This window comes from Papio anubis, chromosome 11, assembly GCF_008728515.1.
Source record: "Papio anubis isolate 15944 chromosome 11, Panubis1.0, whole genome shotgun sequence".
Classification (NCBI taxonomy): Eukaryota; Metazoa; Chordata; class Mammalia; order Primates; family Cercopithecidae; genus Papio; species Papio anubis.
This window is the reverse complement of record NC_044986.1, coordinates 72962324-72988531: the sequence shown is the minus strand read 5'-3', so window position 1 is coordinate 72988531 and position 26208 is coordinate 72962324. Positions and strand designations below refer to the sequence as shown.

Sequence of the window (26208 nt, the reverse complement as noted above, 5' to 3'; positions counted from 1 at the left end):
TTGAAATTTAAGAGTACTAGAAAATTTCTGGGTAGAAGGGCTTTTTTGCAATCTAATTTTGTTATTTCTAGTTTTATTATATTATGATATCAGTGTTATTGTACTACCTCTATCTACTGAAATTTATTGAAATTTTGTTTGTGATCCAGTATATTACTTGGGAAGACTGTGTTTGCCAAAATCAGTCAGAGCAACACTTCTGGTCCCACATGCTCTTCTAGAATCTTGCCACTCCCCAGAAGAAGCAGAGTCTATTTGTTCTTCCCTTGAACGTGAGCAGCAGGACTTTTGTAACTACCGTAATGAACAGAATATGGCCAAAGTAATGCTGCATGACTTCTGAGGTCATCAAAGATTCTATAATTTCTGCCTGGGTCTTCCTGTCTCTTGGGACTCTCACCCTTAGAACTCTGCTACTAGGCTATGAAAAAGCCCAAATGAGCCAACAGATGGAAACCACATGGAGAGACCTACATGGAGGGAAAGGGGGGTCCTTAGCCAACAGCCAGCATCAACCACCAAACCTGAGCATATGAATCTTTTGATAATTCTAGCTCTCAGACTTCAAGTATTTTATTGAGGCACCAGACATTATAGAGATAAGCCATTCCTGCAATCCCTTCATGAAATGCCTGACCCACAGAATCTGAACATAATAAGTCATTCTTTCATAGCATTAAATTTGAGGGTAATTTGTTACACAGCTATACTAACTGGAGTAACAATGAGTGTTTATCTTGACTTGAAAAGAAGCACATCCTATATTGTTAGGGTATCGAGTTTGATATGTTTTAATAAAATCTACCTTAATAATTCTGCTGTTTTTGTCTTTCATATCTTTTTTTTTCCCCATTTGATCTGTCAGTAAATGAGACAGGTGAAGAAGAATCCCCTAAGACTAGTATTTTTTTCTATTTCTCCTTTCATAGCCTATGATTTCTCCATCATGAATATTGGCACTTTATTTTGCTATATAGCTATTCATAACAGTTATTTCTAATATGAATTTCAACCTTCAGTATTACCAGGCATCTTTCTTTGTCTCATTTACTGTTCTGCTTGAATTCTACCTTGTAAAATACTACAAGGACTACAACACCTGCTTTCTTTTTATTCACATTTATCTATCCTTTTATTTTAACTTTCCTGAGTCAGTTTGTTTCTGTGTCTCTTACACAACACAGAGCATTGGGTTTTGCATTATAATTCACTCTGAAAATCTTTAAACTACATGAATTAAGCACATTTACATATTTTACTACAGATATAATGGATCTTAGTTCTGCTACGTTATTCGGGCAAAACTGAGTAATTGTCACAGATGTCTTCTGGCCTACAATCCCTAAAACACTTATTATCTGCTCCTTAACAGAAAAAGTTTGTTGACTTCTGGTCTAAGTCATAATATCGACTGCAAATAATGCTGAATTTACCCCAATCTTTATTGTGCTCTGTATTGTTGTTGTACATCTCATTGCTTTGGCTAGCATCTCCAAGGGAATGTAGAATAGTCCTTCTCTGCTTGTTCTGAGACTTTGATGGAAATATCTTTTTTTTTTTTTTTTTTTTTGAGGCCTAGTCTCGCTCTGTCACCCAGGCTGGAGTGCAGTGGCCGGATCTCAGCTCACTGCAAGCTCCGCCTCCCGGGTTCCCGCCATTCTCCTGCCTCAGCCTCCCGAGTAGCTGGGACTACAGGCGCCCGCCACCTCGCCCGGCTAGTTTTTTGTATTTTTTAGTAGAGACGGGGTTTCATTGTGTTAGCCAGGATGGTCTCGATCTCCTGACCTCGTGATCCACCCATCTCGGCCTCCCAAAGTGCTGGGATTACAGGCTTGAGCCACCGCGCCCGGCCTGATGGAAATATCTTATATCTCTCTTTCATATGCAGGTTGCTATAGGTTTCTGGTAGATACATTTCATCAATTTAGGGAAGTTCCTATCTATACTGTGTTTACTGAGAGATTTTTAGCAGAAATGGTTGTTAAATTTCATAGGTTTCTTCCTCTCTCTCTCCTTCTTTTTTTTTTCTTTTTTTTTTTTTTAAATACAGGGTCTTACTCTGTCACCCAGGCTGGAGTGCAATGACATGAGTTCGGCTCACTGCAACCTCCACCTCCTGGGCTCAGAGATCCTCCTGCCTCAGCCTCCCAAGTAGCTGGAACTACAGGCATGCATCACCATGCCCAGCTATTTTTTGTAATTTTAGTAGAGACAAGGTTTTGCCATATTGCCCAGGCTGGTCTCGAACTCCTGAGCTCAAACAATCCAACCCCCTTGGCCTCCCAAAGTGTTGGGATTGCAGGCATGAGCCACCATGCCTGGTCTCTCTCTCTTTTTATATCTAGTAACATTATCCTCGTATAAAATCCTGTTTTCTTTTTAATATGCCAATATGACACATTTACTGATAAATTCTACTAGTAAACTACCCTTTCAATATTGAGATACAACTCTACTTGGTCAGGAAGTACTATTTTTTAAATGCACTACTAAGTCTTATTGTTAATTTCTCATGGAGGATTCCTTTACTCATATTTGAAAAAGAGACTGACCTAGAGTTTCATTTTCATGTTTTCTCACCTTGCTTAGGTCAGTTATGAATTCATAGTAAGAGAAACAGTAATTTTCCGTACTTTTTATTTTCTGGAATAAATTATAAAAGATGAGAGGCTACTTTTCTTTGAGGGATATATGGCTATTTTTTAAGTTTCTTTTATCATCTTTTTTTTTTCTCTGTTTAGACTACATTTCTTCTTGAGACAGCATTGGTAACTACAATTGCCTTAAAATTGCTTGTTTTACTTAGATTTTCAAATTTATCAACATAAAGCTCAATAGTGTTATGGGATTTTTTGTCTCCTTATTCCTAATGTTAAATGTCAATCTCTATTTTTTCTTACTTTGATCTGCTAGGCTCACCTTTTTCTTAAGTATCTGTTGGTATTGTTGATAAAGTATATTGTACGTGGTTTCTATTTTATTAAGTCCTTTCATATGTCATTACATTTGCTTGGGTTTTTAATTAGAATATATGAAAACACAGTTCTTTTATTTTTATCTTCTATTCCTTGTTTTATAGTTTATGTTTCTAAGGAGGAAAAATCCACTTATTAGACTTTTGGCTATATCTCACAGTTTTTAATATACTACAGTGTTATCACTTACATTTACTTTTAAAGAATATTCTATATTGTTTCCTCATAAACCCAAAACTTCATTTATTTCTAATTCTGTAGTCTATAGTACTTCTTCTTTCCTCTTTTACTTTTTTTTGGAAGAAGGGGGAGGGAAGTCTTCCTTTTTTAATGTAATTTCTAATTTGACTTAGTTATGATCAGTTAATTTGAATGAAGCATGTTACACTTTTCTTTATGAGCCAATTTGTGGATATGAGCCAATTTGTGAGTTTCATACAGGTTATTAAAGAATATCACCGACTGGGCGCGGTGGCTCAAGCCTGTAATCCCAGCACTTTGGGAGGCCGAGACGGGCGGATCACGAGGTCAGGAGATCAAGATCATCCTGGCTAACACGGTGAAACCGTGTCTCTACTAAAAAATACAAAAAAACTAGCCGGGCGAGGTGGCGGGCGCCTGTAGTCCCAGCTACTTGGGAGGCTGAGGCAGGAGAATGGCCTGAATCCGGGAGGCGGAGCTTGCAGTGAGCTGAGATCCGGCCACTGCACTCCAGCCTGGGCGACAGAGCAAGACTCCGTCTCAAAAAAAAAAAAAAAAAAAAAAAAAAAACACCCTATTTTCTATGTAACAAAATGAAGGTATTGTAAAATTTCCATTCATTTAGCTGTCATTTTCATAGGAGATGTGCTAAAGTCTTCGTGATGGTGACTTTGTTCGTTTTTTCTGGTATTTCTAGAAATTTCTGCTTTATGAATTTCAAAGTCGTATCATTGGTTGCCTTAAGATTCATGATTGCTTTAGATTTCCATTGTGTCTTCTTAGTTATGCAAAATAACCCTGTTTGGCATTTCAGTAATCATCTTGAGTCTTGTTTTGTTTAATATTAACATTGCTCTTCTTGGATTTTGTGTAAGCAGGTATCCAGTATTTCTGTCCTTTAATTCCTGTATTTTCAAGCTGCCTATGTTGTTTTATTATATGTACCTCTTGAAAAAGTACTTTATTTTACATCTTCTTTTTTTTTTATTAACCAAATCTGGGAGTGCTCTGTCTTTTAATTTAGTTCACTCTCATTTATTATGACTTATACATTTGTACCAACTCCTGCCATCCTATTTTTCTGATCCAATCACTCACACTTACTGTTCTGGCTTAGAGATAGCTCTGTTACTTGATGCCTAAACTAAGGATGGAGAGAAGTATATAGATGATATGACCCATGTGGCTGTACCCACTGAGGAAGCCTAAATTATTGCCTGCTATGAGGCCCCTAGTAGCTTTCTCTGTGCTTAAAGAACTCCTGAAGCTAGTTCTACGTCCATTTATTTACTATTTATTTATTTATGAGACTGTGTCTCACTATGCTGCCCAGGCTGGAGTACGATGGCTATTCACAGGCTCAGTCACTCCACACTACAGTCTCAAACTCCTGGACTCAAACAGTCCTCCTACCTCAGGCATATCTGAGCTTATAGGTAATATGCCATCCTGCTGGGTCTTGGTTCTGCATTTTGAAACTCTGTTGCATTTATTTTGGGCTGTGATCTTTCAGAAAATCAATAGTTTCTGATCAAAAGCAGTACCCTTTCTTTCTTTTCCAGTTAGTTATTCATTTGGGAGTTGTTGCTTTTTTCTATAAGGAGAAGGGTAATATCTTTTCTATTATTTCTTCTGCCTTGAAATAGCTTCCTGTCTTAGTCACAGTAAGCAGTGTTAAAATAATCTATCAGGAAGCCATTAGGCTGAGATGGTTCCAGCACTTTGGATTCCTATATAAGCAAACCAAAACCCAAGTCCATGTAAGCAGTAAAACGAAACTTAAGCTTAACCAACAAGAAACCACCAATTAACCTCTAACTGGGACTTTCCACTTTAACCAGTCAAACAATTCTTTGTCTTGGCTTCCACAAACACGTTATAAAAAAATATCCCCTCACACCCTCTTGGTGGAGCCCTGAACCACATGCAATCTAGTGCTGCCTGATTCATGAATCACTATCTGCTCAAATAAATTCTTTAAAAGTTTAATGTTCCTGGGTTTAAAATTTAACAATGGGCTACAAGTTCTAGCCCCTGCTATTGTTCTGGCTTCATCTACCACTCTCTCTCTAGATTGCTCACCCTAGCCACACTGGCCTCTTGGTTGTACTTCATGTATGCCAGGAGCATGCTCCCACCTCAGGGCCTTGCATTTGCTCCTTCCTTGACCTGGATCACTTTTCTCTCAGACATCAGGGCTCCATGCCTCAACTTCCAAGGTCTTTACTCCACCATCATCTTCTCAGTGGTGGCTTCTCTGGCTATCAGATCTCAAATTGCCAACACATACTCTCTCATACCCTTGATCTGCTTTTGTTTTCATCTTAGTACTGATATATTATGTGGTGGTTTTATTTTTATCTTAGTTATAGATCGTCTCTCTGACTAGAACATAAGCTCTTTGAAGGCAGAAATGTTTGCCTACTTTGTGCACAGCCCTATCTCTAATGTTTTGAACAGGGTTTGACACATAGAACATGCTCCATAGATATCTCTTGAAAGAATTAATAAACTTCTAGGAATTTGGAAGAAGAAAAGGAGGCTATGGACTATGTTAAGTCTGCTATCCTAGTTCCCCTTGTACTTTAGAATCATGCAGACATGCCAACATTCACTGCCCTATTTAACCTGTCTCTGGAGGAGTTTCATTATCTGATTTGAACATTATATGAAATAAAAGTTCCAGAGAGTTTCCAAGGAGGCCAATAAAAAAAAAAAGTGGGAGGAGAAATTAGACATAACAAGGAAAGCTCTCTCTTGAGAAAAGAAATTTGTGTAGGAGGATGGTTGTATGGGTTTCCTTAATCAAAAACAAAAAAGGGACTGCATCTTATCCTCTTTGACTCTCCTTGATTTAGGATAAACTGATGAAGTATAGCAAGATAAATAAAGGAATAAAGAGCTAATCCACAAGGGAGAAGACTGTTTTATTGCTCTCACACAGATGTCTGTCCTAACAACACAGGATATTTTTTTTTCCTTTGGGGGAGGGTGGGAATAGAGTTTGGGGAGCAGCAATTTAAATTGGGACCTCTGGTCAGTCTGTGTTTGGGAATTAGCATTGCATTATTTCCCTGGCTCCCCACCCCCTCTTGTCTTTTAGTTGAGAAACATTTGCCCTGGAACAGCACACAGAGTTTGCATTAGCATCCCTGAGGACACAACTTTGACCCCACAGACTAAGGAAGCTACAGATGGAAAATTCCAAGTTGCTGTACTCTTTTATTTTCATGCTAATGCTTCTGCAGAGAGTATTTAAGGAAACAGATGCACAAGAATAATAAAGAGCTGAGGACTAAGAACTCCTCTGGCAACTGAAGTTATGCTCCATCCAGCATGATCCTATATCTCGCTGTGCTTGCACAAGTCCAGAAGGGTCAAGGTGAAACCCTGATTTCATTTTATGAAAAAGCTGAACCAGCATTGACATAGAGAACCCAGGATCACATCCAGTCAGGATCTGATCATTGTTTAAGTTTCATTTCACTTCCTTCAGGCTACCTCAAAGATAGACGAGCAAGTCCTTCAGTAAAAGGCCTTGGGGAATGGTGATTTCTCTATCTCCCTTGCCAATCCACACCTGAGTTCAAAACAATACTTATCCTTCTGTAAACCGAAAATAAAATTCTAAGGCTCCCTCAACTATCTTAATAGACTCCCTCCTGTTGACCAGCGCACTCCAAAGTTAACCTGAAAAACTGGTTCAGGCTATGATGGAAAGTAGGGGGTGGGTTGGACGTGCCTCATTATGCCCTCCTCCCTGTTGTAATTCAGGAAAAGCCAACCAGCATTTAACATCTACATAGACCTTAAGTCTGATAAGAAATATTTACAATCTATCTCTCTGAAGCCTGCTGCCTGTAGGTTTCATCTGCATGATTATGCCTCGGTTTCTACAGCCTCTTATATCACCCAGATATTCCTTTCTATTGATAACTCTTTCAACTGATTGCCCACCAGAAAAATTTTAAATCTACCTATAACCTGGAAGCTCCCCCCACTTAAAGTTGTCTGCCTTTCTGGACCAAACCAATGTACATCTTAAATGTATTTGATTGATGTCTCATGTCTTCCTAAAACATATAAAACCATGCCGTGCCCAGAATACCTTGGGCACATGTCACTAGGACCTCCTGAGGCTGTGTCACAGGTGCATCCTTAAATCTTGGCAAAATAAACTTTCTAAATTTATTGTGAGACATATCTCAGATACCTATGGGTTCACACTTCCCTTGGATCTAACCTAAACGGTGCTCACTATATTTGCAGCCCCTGGTCAGTTCCCTTGTATTCCGTGCAACAAGAAAAACTTCTCACTTTGTCCTAAGAATAATCTCATCCTTGGTATAAATCTTCATGTGGGAGACATATGAGAGCACTACACTCTGTAAAGCCAGATCATCTTAACATTTTATCCTAATTTGCAAACAAAACTTAAATTTTACTTCACCCTAGCTATGTCTTGCAAAGGAGAAGCTAATTGGAAATGTAGAATAATCATATCTAATTCTTGCTTTAAATGTATCCACCCCCTACTTTCACCTAGATTAAGACCAGAAACTAGACAAGAATTCCACAACTTGGTCTCTCCCTAAATCCTTTCACACTTGGAACTCACTCAGGGAAAGTTCTTTCAACTCAGTTCTCACCTTCATTCAAGGCCACCTCCCAATCTTTCTATCATCGGAGATCCCTCCCTTCTCTGCACTCTTCCATCTAGCTTGGCCTCTGCTTTGTCTGCGTAGGACCTTGTCTCCAATTAGACTGTAGGATTTCTCAAGGCAGAGCCCACAGCTTCTTTTGCATCTCCTACATGCCCTGGGTAGCGGCTCTCAAGAAAACCATGGCTGAGTGACTGATTGAAGAAACAGAAATAGGCCCCTGCGGTGACCTGAAGCATATGGAATTCTGAGCAAGGGAAATGAAAAGCCCAAAAAGCCCAATACCACACCCTTTATAAAGTACACACATCGCAACAAATCCAAGGTTATTGGAAAAGTAACAGCCCTCTCCCCAGACCAGCCCCAACCAAAAAATTTCATTAGAATGGATAAAGAAACTGCAGTAAATATTAATGGCTGGAGGAGGAAGCTAGAGGACAGCAGGCCGAGCTGAGCAGGTGTTCACCTCCCTCAATTTCAGTCCGTTTGCAGCCAACAACGTCATCATTTGGCCTTCTTGAGCTCACCGACAGGCCATTTTTCATGATTTTACCATTTCTGGCCAAATGCAAACTTTTTAATTAAATGTACCACATGATTCCAGATGTTTGTTTATTTGTTCCAAAAAAGGTTGTAAAATCACTACATGAGGAAAAACCTGGGGCAGGGTAAAGTTTTCTATAAGAGACAGGGAAATAAAAAGAGTCAGAAGAACTGGGACTAGGAAGTTAATACCGGCCTGAGGTCACGGCAGAACAATTTAGACCAAAAGCATTGGCTTCAAATCACTCTCCTTCCAGAAGCCCAAGATTCAGAAATAAAACACCCTGGGTACTTATTAGTTTTTAAGAGAATGAAGCTCATCTTTAAGCCAAAGACTAGAATGAGAACAAATGTTTGTGGCTGCTCTGCCTGCTTTTTGTACGTTTGTTCCTGCTGCCACAAGCTCCACTACATTAACTCCACCAGTCTTTCATTTAACAGGCCAGATTAGAGTTCATGCATGAATGGTGGGAGAGAATCCTGCAATGGGGATGAACCAGGAGAGGGGCAACAGGCAGAGACCACAGCCTCCCACACACCATGCTGGCTTCCTTACAGCTTTCTGGTCCTCTGTTTCTCTCTACCCTGAAATATAATCAGTATTCGGTCTATTGTGTTTGCAACAGAATGTTTCCCATACTCCTTCCTTTATTCTTTGTACCCCCAGCCAGCCAGCCAGCCACTCCAGGCCTTGATCATCAAACGCTGGATTATTGCAACATTATCCTGGGCCCTATGCTTTAGTTTCAAAAGCCAACATCAGAAATATTCTGAATAACATGCAGAGGGAAAACATTGACTGTCCAGTTTCTCTGATGCCTGAGTCCTCGTGACCAAACCATCAGCAACCTCATACAACAACTCCATAGTGGCCATAAGGTTCCCTGTGCATGGCCCCCACTCCTGCTCTCCTGGCAGTATCTATCCTGGCCCCAGCTGTCTTCCCCATCTGTTACCAAGTTGTTTTCTAAATTACCTTTGCTAGAAACCTGCTCTTTGGAGGCATCACAGTCTATGGGCACAGAACCTGGTTATCTGGAAATCCAAGGCTTCTAAGACTGAAATGATCCCCCTCCAATCCCATCCCCTCATGGCCTCCTTGAGTCCAGGCTCTCTCCTTTCCACTTACCCCTGCATACTACTTGCAGATTAATAATCCTACAGCATGGTTTTGAATCAAATATAAACCCTTCTGTCTGTCCGAGACCTGCCATAATGTGGACCTATCCTACATAAGGAACCTTATTTCTGACCTTTTCAAAACAGGGTCCCTTTCTCTCATCAGTTCTACCTGTTCTTGCCCTTGTGCTTTATCTTTACCCATTTACCTTTCTGGAATGCCGTTCTTTTGCTCCCCACTTAACATGTTCTTCAAAGCTCAATGCCAACATCCTCCAAAGAGCCATACCTGAGGAGTCTCACCTACACTGTGCCCTATCTTTTCTAAACATTGAGAGCACCTGCAGCTTTTACCAACTAATAGAGCCCTTATTTATATAACATATAATATCTTGTTTGGTTGGTATTACTTCATTTTTGGGATCTCCTCAATCAAACCATAAATTCCTGGCAGATAGAGATAATATTCTCTATTTCTGAATTCTCCACAAATCCTAACAATACACTTGGTACACAGTAGGTACTAAATAAAGACATGTTGGGGAGATTCTTGAATGACTGTGCTCATAGCAATCTTTGTCTTACTGACCATATCATACTTCTTTCCTCATAAAAAGGGGCAAGAAACATAAGGACTCTAAAACACAAGCCCATTTAGAAGCTTCCACCCCGTACATTCTAAGCTTCCATTTTTTAAGATAAAGGCAGCATGTTTTTACATCATTTTTTATTGGGACTGCCTGTTGGGGGAAGAGTTGTCTTTCTGACCTCTCATTTTACAGAAGTAGGGTTTGCCACTATTTGAGGGGCAGGGGAAAACTGAAATACATTTTTCCCTCCTTGCTTTGCTTCTGGGAAAGAAAAACCAGATTCGTAGGCCTTCTGTGTCTATGAGAATACCACAATTCTGTCCAAAGAATAGAAATAAAGCAATCTCGGAGACTGCAAATGAAAAATCATCCTTGGAGAAAAAGGAGAGGAAATGGATCCCTGTGGATTTCAAATGTTTAAAGGAGGTTGCTTAAAGTTCCTGGCTAAACTCCATGCCAGTCTTGGTAATAGTCTAACAGATTCATCCATCTTCAGATTCCACTTGGCTTGCTCTTCCATCACTGCCACCCTCGCAGACAGCGAGTGCACACATGCACATCTATCTATATATGTGCAGAAGTTTTAATCTACACTACCCTCCATTCCAATCCACCCCAGCCTGGCTCTGTACAGAGTGAAGCTATTGACCCTGCAAAGTAGCAGGGAGATGAATTTGATGACCCAGACCAGAGTTTTTAAACTACTTCAGCGAGGTCTAGAATCAAAGGCAAGTACAATTTATTCAGCACTTAGTAAAGTCCTTTTACTTTGGAACAGAGTGCACCCACTGAAAATAGACTCCTACTGCCACGCAGATAAAATAAACCTGTCAACCACTACTGTCAAATTACTAGTCACCTCGATTAAATAAAGGAAACTTTAGCATCTCTCAGCATCTGAGAATTCCACAAAGATTATAAGCCCATAAAAGCATTATGAAGGAAAGAAAACTAAAGTAATGGGTTCTGTTGAAAATGTCATCAGAGGAAATCATTTTACATAATTAGCAAATGCTAATAATAGTTCTGCACGAGGAACCAACACACTCTTCCCCCACACAGTCAAGGCACAGTGGTGGCAAGAAGTCTAAAAGATACAAGCCAAGGCCATACTCTTATTTGACAGGACCCCTGAACAAAAACATGTCTTTGTCTCTAAGGAGGTTTTTTTCTTTTTTCTTTCTCTCTTTCCTTTTGCGACTTTTCAATACATTATTCATGGGGAAAATTTGGATCTGTCGTGCTTCTATGAACTTTCAATGAGTCAGTGACAATTTTTGGAGAAATTATTTGATGCTTAGCTCTCTTGAAAGACTAATCAAAATATTCTGGAAGGCAGAAGGCAATATATAAGCAGGTTGTCTTAGTAATAGGGTCTGACCTTAGGTGAGACCTACCTGGCAAAGTCACCAGAACCATCAGATTGTTCATCCCATCTTTTTGTTAGTTTGTTTTGTTTGAGACAGAGTCTCACTCGGTCACCCAGGCTGGAGTGTAGTGGCATGATCTCTGCTCACTGCAACTTCTGCCTCCTGGATTCAAGCAATTCTCCTGTCTCAGCCTCCCAAGTAGCTAGGATTACAGGTGCCTGCCACTGCACCCAACTGATTTTTGTATTTTTAGTAGAGACGGGCCAGTTGGCCTGTCTGGTCTCAAACTGTTGGCCAGGCTGGTCTCGAACTCCTGACCTCAAGTGATCCACCTGCATCAGCCTCCCAAAGTGCTGGGATTACAGGCGTGAGCCACTGCATCCAGCCCCATCTTTTTAAATGATCAGTGAGAACCAAGAGGCAGTAGGCAAAAGATTCCTTGATGCTGAGCTATTAAGCTGGCCTAAATAAATGCATCTATTTTCCTGAGTCTTTGCTATTGTTTGCTGTAGATTTTGTTTATAATGATCAGACACACTGAGCTTTCACATTCCCTGTGGCTGACACGACAAGATAGTAGAAATCTAAAAATGAAAAACTAAAAGTTGCTAAAAGAGACATACTGCCTCTGACAGGGCTCAGAACACAATACCCCAAATTGTGGCACCTTGACGTGCTGAGTGCTTTGAAACAAAAGACACTGGAAGGGCCTCAAAAGCAAGGTCTCTCTGGCCTTCTCTTACCTGCTCCTTCATCCCTCTGTCTCTCCCCTGCAGTGAGTTACAGAAACCAGAATTCCTTTTCCCTAAGTGGGGTCATTGAAACTAGAATCCTGTCCCTTAAAGCCAGCCATGAAACCGAGAAAGGTCACACTCTCTCTTCTCCTTTGAAGACTCTCATTTTAGAGGGTCCTGTGCTATAACCAGGGGAAGGAATGCTACGTAGAGAGGTCAAGAAGAATCTGAACAGTTAGGGCTTGCTGCGTTTCCCCTCAATTTACTACCATTAGTCTAATCATGTTTCTACACAGCTGTCCATTCTTCATTAACATAAGCATAAAAATAGTTTTCCCTTTCATTTCTGAAGGCCCCCCTGTCTCAGAAAACTTTGATTAAGTAAATTTCTTATCCTCTTCTCTTGTTAACCTGTCTTTTGTTATAGGCTGTGACCCTTATAATGGATAAGGAAAAGTATCACATCATTCCGCCCCTGCATCTCTAAATCCTATAAAAGCCCAAAACAAATTGTGAGCAATAGTTTAGTCATCAAGTAACTTCCTTTTGAGCCCTCCTGAAAGCATTATGCTTGTTGGCATGAAGTTTTTCTGGCCAACATCTCCCCATCCCAAATATCTTTGTCTACATTGCTACCTCTTCACATACAGACATTTAAATTTCCTTTTGTTCACCTTCACTTTGGCTGATTTAATGAGTTGAAGCAAAGCATTCTGTATTTATGGCTCCTGTGGAAACGTATTTTATGATATCTCAGGCTAAAAATGTTTTAAATAATATAAAAAACCACAGTTTTTCTTTCTGTCTTTTTCTTCTTTTTTGAATGGCATACATTGAGCTGCTTCATGGAGATATACAGAAAAATCAATTGCTAAGCATAAAATGCAACTCACATTAGGGAAACTGCAAACGATAACTAATTATGATAAGTTGCTGTATAAATTACTTTGTGACAGTCCCAGCAACCAATTTCAAACACAAATAGATCAAGCCCCTGGTTGGAGAGGAAGATGAGTACCTAACAACTGTGTCAATAAAAATAATGGCAAGATTGCCAACAATAGTCAAAGTAGAAAGGTTATCTCTAAGCAAGTTTCACAGCAAATTTCCTCTTCATTTTTTTTTTTTTTTTTTTTTTTGCTTTCTTTCTTTTATACATTTCAAGTCCAATGTTTAATATGGCAAGCTAACTATGGCATACCTTCAAGACTATAGTATAAGCATCAGGAAATAAATAATTCGGGGGCATTCACTAGGCTTGCAATTATCTTGCAAAACGTGTATGCAGACAAGTTGAAATGAGATCCTCCACGTGATAGCTATTGGCAAGGCGGGGTTATGGTAGATGTGCTGGATTCTCTGTTTTAGCATTACCACCATCCGCTTTCTTCTAAGGTTTTCTCTGTAGCTTCAAGGGAGAACTGAAAACTGTATATCTCAGAATCACCTTCAGCGAATCAACCTAGGTGAGAGTTGGCCTAAGAGAGATGCTGGAGTATGATCTGGAAATCTAGAGAAAAGGAGGAGCAGAGCAACGTATGGATAATGGCAATGACTGAAACAGTCTCCAGGTGAATGTGAGAATCCCCGCACAGGTGCTTCAGATAAAGAAAGTCAGTGAGAGATGCCTAGGTGTTCCTGTGATCCACAGAAACTTTCCAGCAAGCTGCTGAGAATCACTGGTTCAGTGCTGAGGTTGAGACTGGGTGGTGGCAGCACCTCTAATTCCTTCCATTAAAACTCTTCATTACTGGAATACATAGCTTGCCTTCTATTTTCCCCATCCAGACTGACATGGAGCATTGTCCCTTTTTGTTTTCAAACCTTCTCCACTCCTGATTTTATTGTTCTGTAATTTAAAAATAAAGAATGGTGGAGCAGGAGTAATGCAATTCTTTGACAGAGGCAGGCAAGTATCTCCTAGCAGCCTTAGCACAGGCTTTGGAAATGCATGGCAGTGGTGAACATTTCCAGGCCATGCCTCTACCTGTACTTTTTCTCCTCTTCCTTCCAGCTCAAGGCCACAGTTAGTCCTACCTACATTTGCTTCATATGCACTGGGTAAAGGACAAAAGTCAGGGGTGACCTGAGAATTAAGGGCACAGGGTTTGATTTTGTTTCCCTTGCCTGTTGTTGAGTTGCTCCATCATCCCCAGCAATTCTTGATGTCTCCCTCTGTTAAATGGGAATAATATTTGCCCTCCCCACTTTATAGGGTTTTCTTGAGGATGATATAGTTTACATTCTAAATAGAAATGTTTTCCCCAAAAGATACAATGCCCTGTACAAATGTGAATTCTACTTCTAAGAGCTACTAGGTAAAGAACGGCAATACCTGGCATGCTAGGGCATATCCTGTACTCATAACATATTTAAAGGGACATTTCTCCAACAGATATTTTAGCACTCCTCATAACGTGGACACAGCCAAGGGCACAATATGTAGATTGTCACTAGGGAACAACTGAGATTACTGACACATCCCCGTGTCCTCCTCATTCCAAAGATATGCTCCAACCCAGGGCAGCATTCTCAGAGAGAATTCAGGTGGACCATTCTAAATCCATGTGTGTACCACAATCTTTACCTTACTGAGAGTCTGACCCCTTCCTTGAGACTTTCTGTTCTAGTAACATAATTCCATCAGTTACTTCAATTCATTCTATTCCCTTCCCTACCATCAAACTACCAATGCTTGAAAACTACAACATTGAAATAATCAACTATTTAGAAGTTAGGCTTTGCGACTAAATGCTCTCTGGTAATGAATCAACACATATGACACCTATCCCTGATGGTTTGGGTTTATGAAAGCAACAGAATTGAAGTCTGAGGTCCACACAGCTAGACCTTTCCCTTTAGTGTGTTCACCCCCAAAGGAGGCAGGGTCTCCTTTCTCACATGCAATCAAGTTACCTTGCAGAGGTGACTAAGATACTCATGCTTCCCCTGGGTTTCTATTACTCAGTCTTTACTGAACAAATATATATGGAACTCCATTTAGGTAGGAGGCCCTGTGCCAGGCATTGCAGATAAAGTGGTGAACATATTTAATCACAACCACTCTTTCCAACAGCTTATGGCCCATCTAGGAAGATAGTCCCTGAACAGGGAACACTGGCCTAATATAAGTGTGTAGGGGGGATCAGGGGAGTTTCCTTTGGAGCTGTGATATGTAAGCTGATACCTGAAGAATGGGCAGTGTCAGTGATATCAAAGAGAAGATGAGGCTGGGCGCGGTGGCTCATGCCAGTAGTCCCAGCACTTTGGGGGCCCGAGACAGGTGAATCATAAGGTCAGGAGTTTGAGACCACCCTGGTCAACACGGTGAAACCCTGTCTCTACTAAAGATACAAAAAATTAGCCAGGTGTGGTAGTGCGTGCCTGTAATCCCAGCTACTCAGGAAGCTCAGGCAGGAGAATCACTTGAACCCAAGAGGCAGGTTGTAGTGAGCTAAGGCTGTGCCATTGCACTCCAGCCTGGGTGACAGGGTGAGGCTCCATCTCAAAAAAAAAAGATGATTTGGACTTACTGCTACCTCTCAGGAAGTTTTCATTTATAAGGAGTTTAAGACACACAGAACCTGACCTTTATCATACAAAGTAGAATATGAACAATTGCACCTGGAAGATAGAAACAAATATCAGATGTACCTATAGAAAGAAGAAAATCAACATAACTCAGATCAGTAAAAGTTTCATGTAGGAAGCAAAGTACGACATGTTACTAACCCTGTGATATATGGATTATCTACAAGTAGCAGATGGAAGAATTGAGTCCCAGGTCTCCTGATCATTATTCTAAGCCCGGACTTCCTTTGCATTTGAATCTACAGTTTTTAGGACATGAATCTTGGGCCTATCATACTCGACATTGGAAGTTACATAAAAGGACAAGTAAAGGGAAAATGGCATGTACAGAAAAATAGCAATTTGCACATGAACTACTGCCCGCCAGTTTCTGTAGTTGTTGGTGCGGAAGGAAAAGAGATTGGGAACTGGATGAATAAAAAATTATTTGCAAATAGAACTTCCAGTGAGGACTGTATAGACAAAAGTTTCAGACATCATGGAGAATTTCACTTGAGAAAGAATTGATGTAATTTGTCCTCACACCATGAAAGGCCCCCTTCTGCATAAATGTTTGTAAGCTGTTTGCATGAAGGTATTAACAAATGACATTCAAATAGTTTCGTGATTTACATGATCAGAAACTTGAAATAATTCTCTTAAATATTAAAAAAAACAAGATAGTATTAAGTGGTTTCATTTTAGTGCCAAAAAATAATGACTTTCTCATTTGGGAAAAGCCAAGTTGGTTCAAGCCAAATTGGTTTATGCCAAGCTGAAATATATTAGTCTCACCTTTCTCCTGCACAGATCAGTTCAATAATCTAGCTTTAATGAACTTCCTTGGTCTTCTCTTTATTGGTCTCCTTATGGCCATCAGCCCAAAGATCATTTGATGGTGCGGACTTGCTTTTATCAACAACCAAATCAGCACTGATCAGGAAACCAATGTGTTAAATGTGTAGGGATTTTCTTCAGTAAAATTGAGATGTCTGTGTTGGCTCCCTTTAAAAAATGTCTTTACATTTCTCTCATTGATGTTAGGCCCTAATGTCATCCAAGAGCACTTATTTGAACTCTAACAACTTTAGGCATTTTTCCATATTCCAAATATTATTCCAAATATCTTAAAACTATATTGTGTTATATTTCCTTCCTTCAAGTCTCAGATTCTTTATATTACTGGTAAAAATGACAGATGATATTTGCCCTATTCCTAATGATTATCATCTATCTGATCATCTCTCCCCATTGTGAAATCTCAATTTCATGGCCAGATAAACTTTATAAGTGGCTGGGAGGTTTCTGAGACTTCGGTTTCTATGCAACTTATTCAATAGACTCTAAAGTAAAAATACCCTTATTCAAATACAAGAAACCAATAAATAAACACATGAGGATATGAGGCTAATTTAAGAGTTAATTTGTTGCTCCATCTAGATGTGGTGTCATTTTAGGGAAATTCCCCCAAAAACAGTCTCGAAAGGGATGTATGCTTAAGACCTCCAAAAGAATATTCAGCGAAAGAGACCTGTTCAGACCCCTCAAAACACAGCAGGTCGGCAGCAGCTTATTCCCCCAACTTGGAGCAAAATTGATTTTTCACAAAATTAACTAAAGTATATTTAAATGTAGAAAAGTTCTGTTGATGCCCAGACACCAAAAAGGCAACACAGGTCCAAGCCACAGACACTGGAAATCCTGCACTACTCTCTTCTTCATTTCCTGCAGAATACAAGTATCCCATTTGCCCAGAGCCCAGATGGTGACTCGGAGGGTCAGGTTCACTACTTTCTGAGCATCTACACAGCCTGTTCTTCCACCTGCTCATCCTGCAATGCTGCTGGGATGACAATGCCGGAATAGTCCCTGTTCACGTTCCTCTTTACATGTACAAGTGGAATTTCCTTCTTGGGGAAACAATATTTAAAACAGCCAGCTTAGGGATAAGACATTTTCAAATATTTCATGTCAGTGTTCTGTCTGCTTTTGAAGTTGAAGACTCTAGAGATGGCAACAGACATGCAAGGCTTTGGTAAAACTGAGTAAACCAAATTAACGTTTTGAGAATAAGGGAATTCAGCAAAAACTGCACATGGCTTCTCTCAATGTTGCCAGGCAAATTGGAATTCCTTTTAGTTATAACGTAGAGTTCATTCATTTTGAAATTACAGATGTTGTTATATTCTCAAACAATGACACTTTTATAAATGTTAGTGAGTTTCCCAAATTCTCTCCATCACTAATACTGGAGTTAACATCTCCTTGATAATTTTTAAGTACTCTAATCTATTTAAAGAAAAAAAATCACAAAATTATATTATACCGTAGATTTATTTGCCTCCTGAGTAGACTGCCACTAAATTCTGTTTAATACAGGTTAAAATCACAACATGTGACATGTATGGTTTTCTCATCAAGGACTTAAAAAGCACTGTGTTCTTTCTAAAGTGCCGAGGCAGCAGTAATGAGCCAGAGCTCTGCACAGCCAAGTGTCCCTCCCTGCACCCACTGAGAGCAATGAAAAGCTGAGTTCCAACCTTGGTGACTGGTGAGTTCCCTGGAAGCAGAAGGCAAGGGCGTGTAGTGGAGCTCCGGGGAGCCGGCAACATCCTCACTGGAAGCCTGTGTGACATAAACAAAGTCAACATGAAGCAACACCAAATACCAAACTCCTCATTTACCTAGACTCATCTCCTTGGGATCTAAGCTTGGAGAAAATTATCCACCAAGATATTTCTTAGGAAGCAAGAGTTGTTTTTGTTGAGATAATATTCTGGTAAGTGTTGGGTAAGATCCAAAGCTTTGAGGGGCCTCGGTACATATGGAATAGCTCTAAGAAAAGGGGGCAGTTTATGTGCTGAAATGAAAGGAGAGGGAGGAGGAGAAAGAGAGAGGCAGAAGACAGGAAAAGTTAAAGGCTTAGATTTCCATCAGGCCTTCATCCAGTAATTCCCACAAAGTAAAGGCTGGCTATAGGCAGATTTCTTTGGATACTAGTGAAGAGGTTAAGTTCTGCCCCTAGGGATAAATGGGGAAAACCAGGGCTGACTTCCATGAGCCCAGTGGCATGAAAGACTCAGCAGAATGAAGTCACCATAGGAAAGGATATAAATTGTCTTGTGTTGTGCACTAGGGATTCTGGCTCAGTTTAACAACAGCAATGAGAAATACGTCTGAAATTTGGATTTGGGATGTAGTGCTTATCAACAAATGTGTCACTCCAAGGCCTAAAAGAAAATAACATCAGATACATCTAGGATGATGCTTTTTCACTGCATGCAGACAACTCTTTAACCATAGAACGGTGTCCGAGATGGCCCAAGCTGCTAAGGCTCTCTTTTCAGAACCCAACATCCTTGTGAGCTAAAGCCAAAAGAAAGTACTTCAGCTTGGGGTCAGCTATCACTCAGAACCAATGGCCAGTGTGCCACACTCACAGTGTGGTTGCTAGTAGCAAGAAGCATTATTACCACTGTAACTCTTAACTGAGATTCCTAAATCAAATGCAGCTTTTTTTTTTTTAATATCCCAAAAAGAACATCTGCTAGGATCAAAATCTGAAGCTTACAATCTTTCCAAGCTTCGTGAAAAAGTAAATTTCATTAATGCTACATTTTTCTTTCCGGAGTAGGAAATACATTCTATGGGATATATTTGCCCTCCTAAAAGCAGGCCTTTTCTCCAAAGAGATTACCTATATTATAGGAATCAAAACTAAGTAGGAGATTAGACCTACTTGCTAGAAAAACCCTTTAAATTTCATTTCTGACATTTGAGACGTTTGACTAAGCGGCTTTCAGTGGAGACTTACAGGAAGAGAGTGCAGCAAAATCAGAAGCTCTGTCCCTAGGTAGAAAACAGTTTTCAGGTAGCACTTCTTCACTCCAGCTCCAAGGCAAACATATGGTGTTTCAAGTTGGATCCAAAACTATCCGGTCCACAGAAATAAAGGCTTAGTCATCAAGAAAAACATGTTTTAAAGTAGGAAAGACTTTTCCTTTTAGCACACTACAAGAATGTGGAGCCCAAAATTAGATTAAAAATCAAATACTACAGTCACCAAGTATCTTTCTATTGGGTATTCAAGGTCTCCTGTAATTTCTACATGATGAATGAAACATGATGATAGTGTCCTAAATATGACATCTATTTAATGCTTGAGGCAGGATATATGGGGTGAGGGTACAGGGGTCATCCTCCCTAGATCTATCATACTTCCTCCATAGGAAGCCATAGCTGTCAATATTTCTGCTCCATCTCATCACTTTAAAAAAAGACCCAAAAATCCAGTATGAGTTTTAGTTTGTTGTGTTGTGATATTTCTTAGAACTTTTAATCTCGATTTGGGCTGTTGACAATTTGATGACAGCTTTTTTCTACAATTACTGGAACAAATGCCACCTTTTCGGATACACCTCTGACTGTGCTACACATTAGAATTCTGTAACCAAGCGTAAAAGAGATATTTAGTTTTGTTCCGTATTTTAGGTAGAGCAAAAAATGGTGTGTCTTCTGTTGTTTTGCAGTCATCATTCTATGACCAGCACTTAATTACTTTTCTGCTCAGTGTCCATTGATAAACTCACATCATGGAAAATAATCCAGGAAAGAATGATTTTGCAAACTATGCCTTTTGGTGGGACTTCTATGGCTGGATGTTTAGGAAAACAACTACAAATCAATGTTCCAACTATCAGCTCTTTGACTTGGCTTTTTTCAAAATGAAGCCCATGTGATCCTTTCAATAGTGATGTTCACTGAACCTTAGGATTAGAAGCATAATTCAGAAAGACACAATTATCATATGAAAGAAGTGGGCAAGAAAATGTCTTAAATTTATACGGTATCTGCCAAAGAATAAAGAACTCGCCTTGAAACTGAGGCAGTATACCCATTGTATACTGAGTATGCAGTAATGTAATATTTAAATAATGTTTTCTTTTGCCTGGATTAAGAAGATAAGCCTAAAATGAGAATAAGCAAATCTGAGTAAATCTGAATCTTGAAGATTATAAAGACTCTCAAATATTTGAATCCTTGGCAAATTTGTTGTTGTTATTGAGACAGAATCTCACTCTGTTGCCCAGGTTGGAGTGCAGAGGCACAATCTCAACTCACTGCAACCTCTGCCTCTCCGGTTCAAGCAATTCTCATGCCTCAGCCTCCTGAGTAGCTGGGATTACAGGCACGCGCCACCACATCCAGCTAATTTTTGCATTTTTAGTAGAGACAGGGTTTTACCATGTTGCCCAGGCTGGTGTTCAACTCCTGGCCTCAGGTGATTCACCTGGCTCAGCCTCCAAAAGTGCTGGGATTACAGGCGTGAGCGACCACACCCGGCTCTTGCCATATTTTGTAAATGCCTATGGCAAGGAATTATAGTTTTACATTTTACTTATTAAATTCTCCTGTCAGGAAATATTTGCAATATCTACAATAAATAATTAATATCCAAATAAAAAAAGAATGTTTTTAAATCAATAGAAAATATTATAGAAAAATAGACAAAGGAAATGTCTGGAAATTCAAAGATGAGAAAACCTGAACAGTCAATGAACATAAGTGAAGTCGCTGAAATTTACTAGGACTAAGGACAATGCAAATTAAAACAAGATATGATTTTTCCACTCATCATATTGACAAACTTTTAAGTCTCACAATAGCAAGTACTAGTGAGAACAAAGGAAAAAGAAACTGTTATCCTCTCATTCCTTGCTAGTGGGAATGTACACTGGTTCGACTGCTTTGAAGAGTAACTTAGCAATATCTAATAAAATTGAAAATTGGTGCAGCAATTTCACTTAAAATATATACTCTACAGAAAATCTCACATGGTTCTGCAAATTGAGACATAAAACAATGTTTATTGCAGCATTATTTATAACAGAAGAAACTGGAATTAACTCAAATGTCTGTCGAGGAAAATAAATAAATATAATGTTGTATATCAATAAGACCAAATAATATTTAGTATTTAAGAGAAACAAACCTGATTTCTATATCTCACTTAGAATAGGTCTAAAAATGTAATACAGAGTGAAAATTCAAGTTGCAAGATGATAAATGTAATATAATATTTATGGAAACATAAAGTTTGTTGATTTCATGTATGTATGGAAACATCTAAAAATTATAAAAAATATACACTAAATTCATGAAAAAGATTGCTTCTGCCAAGGGGCAGTGTAGTAGGACTGGGGCTAGTGGGATGTGGAGAGAGGGGAACTTCAGCTGTATATATGATGTTCTTTCTTTCATTTAAAGAAGACTTTAAAAAAATGTCAAAGTATTAGAAACCACAAATTCTGGATGATCCCTACATGTGTTCATTATTTTTAAAACTTTTCTACATTTTGGAAATTTCTCAGACTTAAGCCTGAAATTTTTAAAAAAAACACCAAAAGGCCCTATTTCTTTTCTAATCCATGCACTCCTATATTGACATGAACCCATAATGAGAGAAAAATTCCTGTAACAGTTCTCTAGTACTTGTACAACATGGATGAATGTCATCTCTGATTGGCTTTTTGTGATGAAATATCCCATTTCTGTTTCTTCTAGAGCTACTGAGAGTGAGTTCTAGAATAGAAAAAAGCAGATGATGGTAAATATGTATCCCCTTCCCCGCAAGGCTTGAAACACTCATTCTGGTCTTGTAAGTCCTTCTGCTGAATATACATTAAAGCATTCTGAAGGTTACTTGATTCTTCTCCTGCTTACAATCAAAGAGTTACCAATAATTTTTAAAACTCACATCAATAAAGGAAATAGCCACTAATATACTGCACTCTGCAATATCCATAACGGAAAGAAGGAAGGTAGAACTTTGGCAACCTGCTTGGAGAAGATTCAATGCACGTACAGTGTATTCTACAACAGACTTGCAAAGCGAGAATTTCACTCAGTGATTACCGGAACTGATAAATGTGTAAAATTCAAGCCCCTTTCCAATGGGTGCATTCAATGAAAAACTGCAGTCCGGTGGATATTTCTGAATGTCATGGACGCTCTGAAAGAACTTGATACAGACCACAGGAGGAGAGATTTGGCAGACTTCGAAACAAGAAGGGGGCAGCTACAAAGTTGTTTAATAGCCATAAATCTCCCACTATTTTTCACAAAATACCATCTAAGACCACAGCTCCACAACTCATTCCCCATCACTCAACTCAAGTGGAGTGCTTTGGCATGCTCGCTCACCCTTAAATCATACACCACAGAAAGTGATCCCGGGTCTGGGAAATATGTCAGCCTCTTTCAAGCAAAAGCAATCTTCACTTTTCATCACAATTCATTCCCTGAAACCATGGTATAAAGCTGACTCTTCTAAAAACATTTATTTTCTCTCATAAGAAAAAGCATCACTCATTTAGTTATCAAGTATTTAATAACCACCTACTATATGCCAAGCCCTGTGCTAAGAATACCAAGAAAAATAAAATGAGAACGTTGGTTGCATTCCTGGGTCATAAAAAAAAAAAAAAAAAAAAAAAACATACTATGATTAATACTGGTTACAAAGAGCCATCAACTCATAGCGTGTCCCTCATACTCCCATACTCTGGATTATCACAGAATGTTGTCCCTGACCTTGATTATGACATCTAAACCCCTGTAACAGTAGTTATCTCCTTACCCATTTCTCATTCATACTAACAGAGAGCTTTAGAGGTTAACTATATGAACTTTCTGAAACTAATTATACAATTAACCCTTGTGCCCAACATACTGCCAGAAACATAGGAAGAAGTCAATGCATGATAACTGAATGAGTAAAACATTTTAAAGTCAAAGATAAAACTACATACCGTGATTGTAATTAAACATGAAAGTGCAGGCCAAGTTGCCAGAATCAGAACATAAAGACTTGCCATCTTCCGAAGGATTAAGTTAGAGAAACTAAAGAACCAGGTAGAAGGCTGAAGCTTCCCACCCCTCTCACAGACTAAGGTACCATGCCTTTCACTAAAGCAAGGGAGAAGGTGTCACTGACAGACAGATTAAGTTGGGAATAATAGACAGGTTTGAAAGCAGGAACAGCCATATCCTGTCTAGAGTAAGAAGCCAAGAACTTGGGAGGAAAACAAAAGGCAAGGAAGGGATGAGGGTGAGTCTGGAACCAAGAGACCAAGAAAAGATCCCAATGGAGAAGAAGTCAGTCTGGGCAAAAGCTGACCATGAAGCTGAGTGAGGGTGCTGAAGGGTAATTCAATTGAGAAGCTGGTCACAGCAGAGGCTGGTGGGGAGAGGAGTATTGTGTCAAAAGCCTCTCTGGAATAAGAAAGACTTTTGAAGGCAATGGGCCGGAGCTTCCCATTTGTTTCTATCTGATCTACAGGGGACCCAGTTCTGCCAGTGCCCACAGTGGCATCTGGCCCAGAGTAGTAGTTCACAAATATTTATGAAAGGCAGGGAAGGAAAAAGAAAAGAAGGGAGGGAGGAGGAGAACTAGGAAAGGAAAAAAGGAAGGAAGGCCTGTGGCTTGGGCATCTTATGGGATATTACATAACTAATCCAATCACAGAATGTAAGAGTTGTTAAAGATCTTACAAATCAACTAGAGCAGTGGTTCCAAAACATTTTTATCAGACACTTATATAACAGAAGAAAAAATAAAATCATCTAAATATTGGATGTTATGGAAGTGATCATAATGTCTTTTGGTAACCTAATACAACTATAAGTACAAAGGAAAGAGAAAGATGCAAAGATATTAATTACCTAGTATTAAGTGAACATAGTAAACATTAAAATAATACATAGGTTGTGGTTTTTAACTACATAAAATTTGGATTAGGTAGAATACGCAAAGATAAAAAGATTTTTGGGCTGGGCACAGTGGCTAACATCTGTAATCCCAGCACTTTGGGAGGCTGAGGCAGGTGGATCACCTGAGGTCAGGAGTTTGAGACCCACCTGACCAATATGGTGAAACCTTGTCTCTACTAAAAGTACAAAATTAGCTTGGCGTGGTGGCATGCGCCTGTAGTCCCAGCTACTCAGGAGGCTGAGGCAGAAGAATTGTTTGATCCCGGGAGGCGGAGGTTGCAGTGAGCTGAGATCGTGCCACTGCACTCCAGCCTGGGGGACAGAACGAGACTCCATCTCAAAAAATAAATATTTTTGCTAGCAGTATGATCAAGATGGTTGGTGTTGTAAACTTTATTTAACATATCATTACTTCTTATAATTTACAATATTTACAAATTGAAACACTAATATACAATTGCTGGTATGAAATAATGCCTAGTCCATTAAATATTTTTCAATCTGCCCTATCAGAGATTGAGGAGAGAGGAAAAAAGAGAAGGGAGGAAAAATACAAATTGAGGAAAAAGAAGGAAATGGTAAAGAAAGGAGGCAAAGTGTGCGACAGGATCTAATATTTCTTGAATATATAGTAAATGCTAATGGTTATCCAATGTATGAGATATGTCCTATATTCCTCTCATTTGAAAAATGAAAAAAACTGAGACTTAAGAAAGAGTAGTAACATGTCCAAGGCTATCCAGTTCTAAAGTCCAGAGTGTGATTAGAAACCAAGTCAGCCTGACTCCTAAAGCCCAAACTGTTGCCATAGCCCCACACTCTCTCTGCATTGGAGCCCTCAGGTTTTCATGATGCTCTTCTTCTGACCATTACTCTATTCTCCCCTGCCTCACTGTCCACTGGATACTTGTCCCTTCTGCAGAACTGCAGACATCAAGATTGTAGGGGCCAGTCCTAATTTAACAGTGAATGCTTTGCAGCACCTAACAGGACAACTTCTCAAAGCATTGAGACAAGATTATCAAATGAGAAGGAATTTACTAATAGCACGGGGTAGTTTTAATAAGGGCAGAACATCCTATCTACAAATAAATATCTTTATCCAAAGAAGTATGATGGAGCACAAATTAATAGTTTGCTGCTAATTAATTCTTGCTGAAGATTTGCTTTGTGTCATATGTTCAAACATAGAACATAATCAATATGTCATATAACCTCCAAGTAATGTGGGGGTGTATACATCACATTTATTGAGCATTAATTATACGCAGGCATTTTATAATTTATTTTCTCTCATTGTTTCATTTAACCCTATCAGTAGCCTTATAATACAAGTGTCACAGGATCCTTGGGGTGTCACTTTTCTAGTCAGAAACCTCTGTGGCCCGTGGCACCTTTGCTTGAGTTTTGCTCGGGCTCACTGGGCTCATTCCACACACTTGGCCCAGCAGGCTGCGCTTGGTTGGCACTACCGGTCCAGATCCCACATCTGTCAAGGGTGAGCCAGGCATGGAGTGGCAAGGAATGTGTGAGTGAGCACGGGGTTAGGCCACAGCGCACAGCTAGGTGTGCTGGCTGCACAGCACCAGCAGGCAGGCAGCTCCAACTGCCAGTTCAGGCGCTGGCTCCAAGCGAGGCTGCAGCTAGACCAGGCGTCCTGCAAGTAGCTTCCA

The 26208-nt window shown here is 39.6% G+C and overlaps 1 protein-coding gene across 10 annotated transcripts in view; it reads right to left on the bottom strand.

The window, feature by feature from the left end:
* Window positions 1–26208, bottom strand: part of LRMDA (leucine rich melanocyte differentiation associated) — a 1152373-nt gene that overhangs the window by 225809 nt on the left and 900356 nt on the right. For 9 of the 10 annotated variants that reach the window (XR_002524551.2, XR_002524550.2, XM_017944525.3 and 6 more), the window contains one exon: window positions 18304–18388. Coding sequence is in view for 7 of the 10 variants with exons in the window: in XM_017944525.3 (XP_017800014.1) it covers window positions 18304–18388 (85 nt within the window). In the remaining 3 variants the exon portion in view is untranslated. Of the gene's footprint in view, window positions 1–18303; window positions 18389–26208 lie in introns of those variants that run through there. The other variant, XR_651668.4, reaches the window with a different exon arrangement.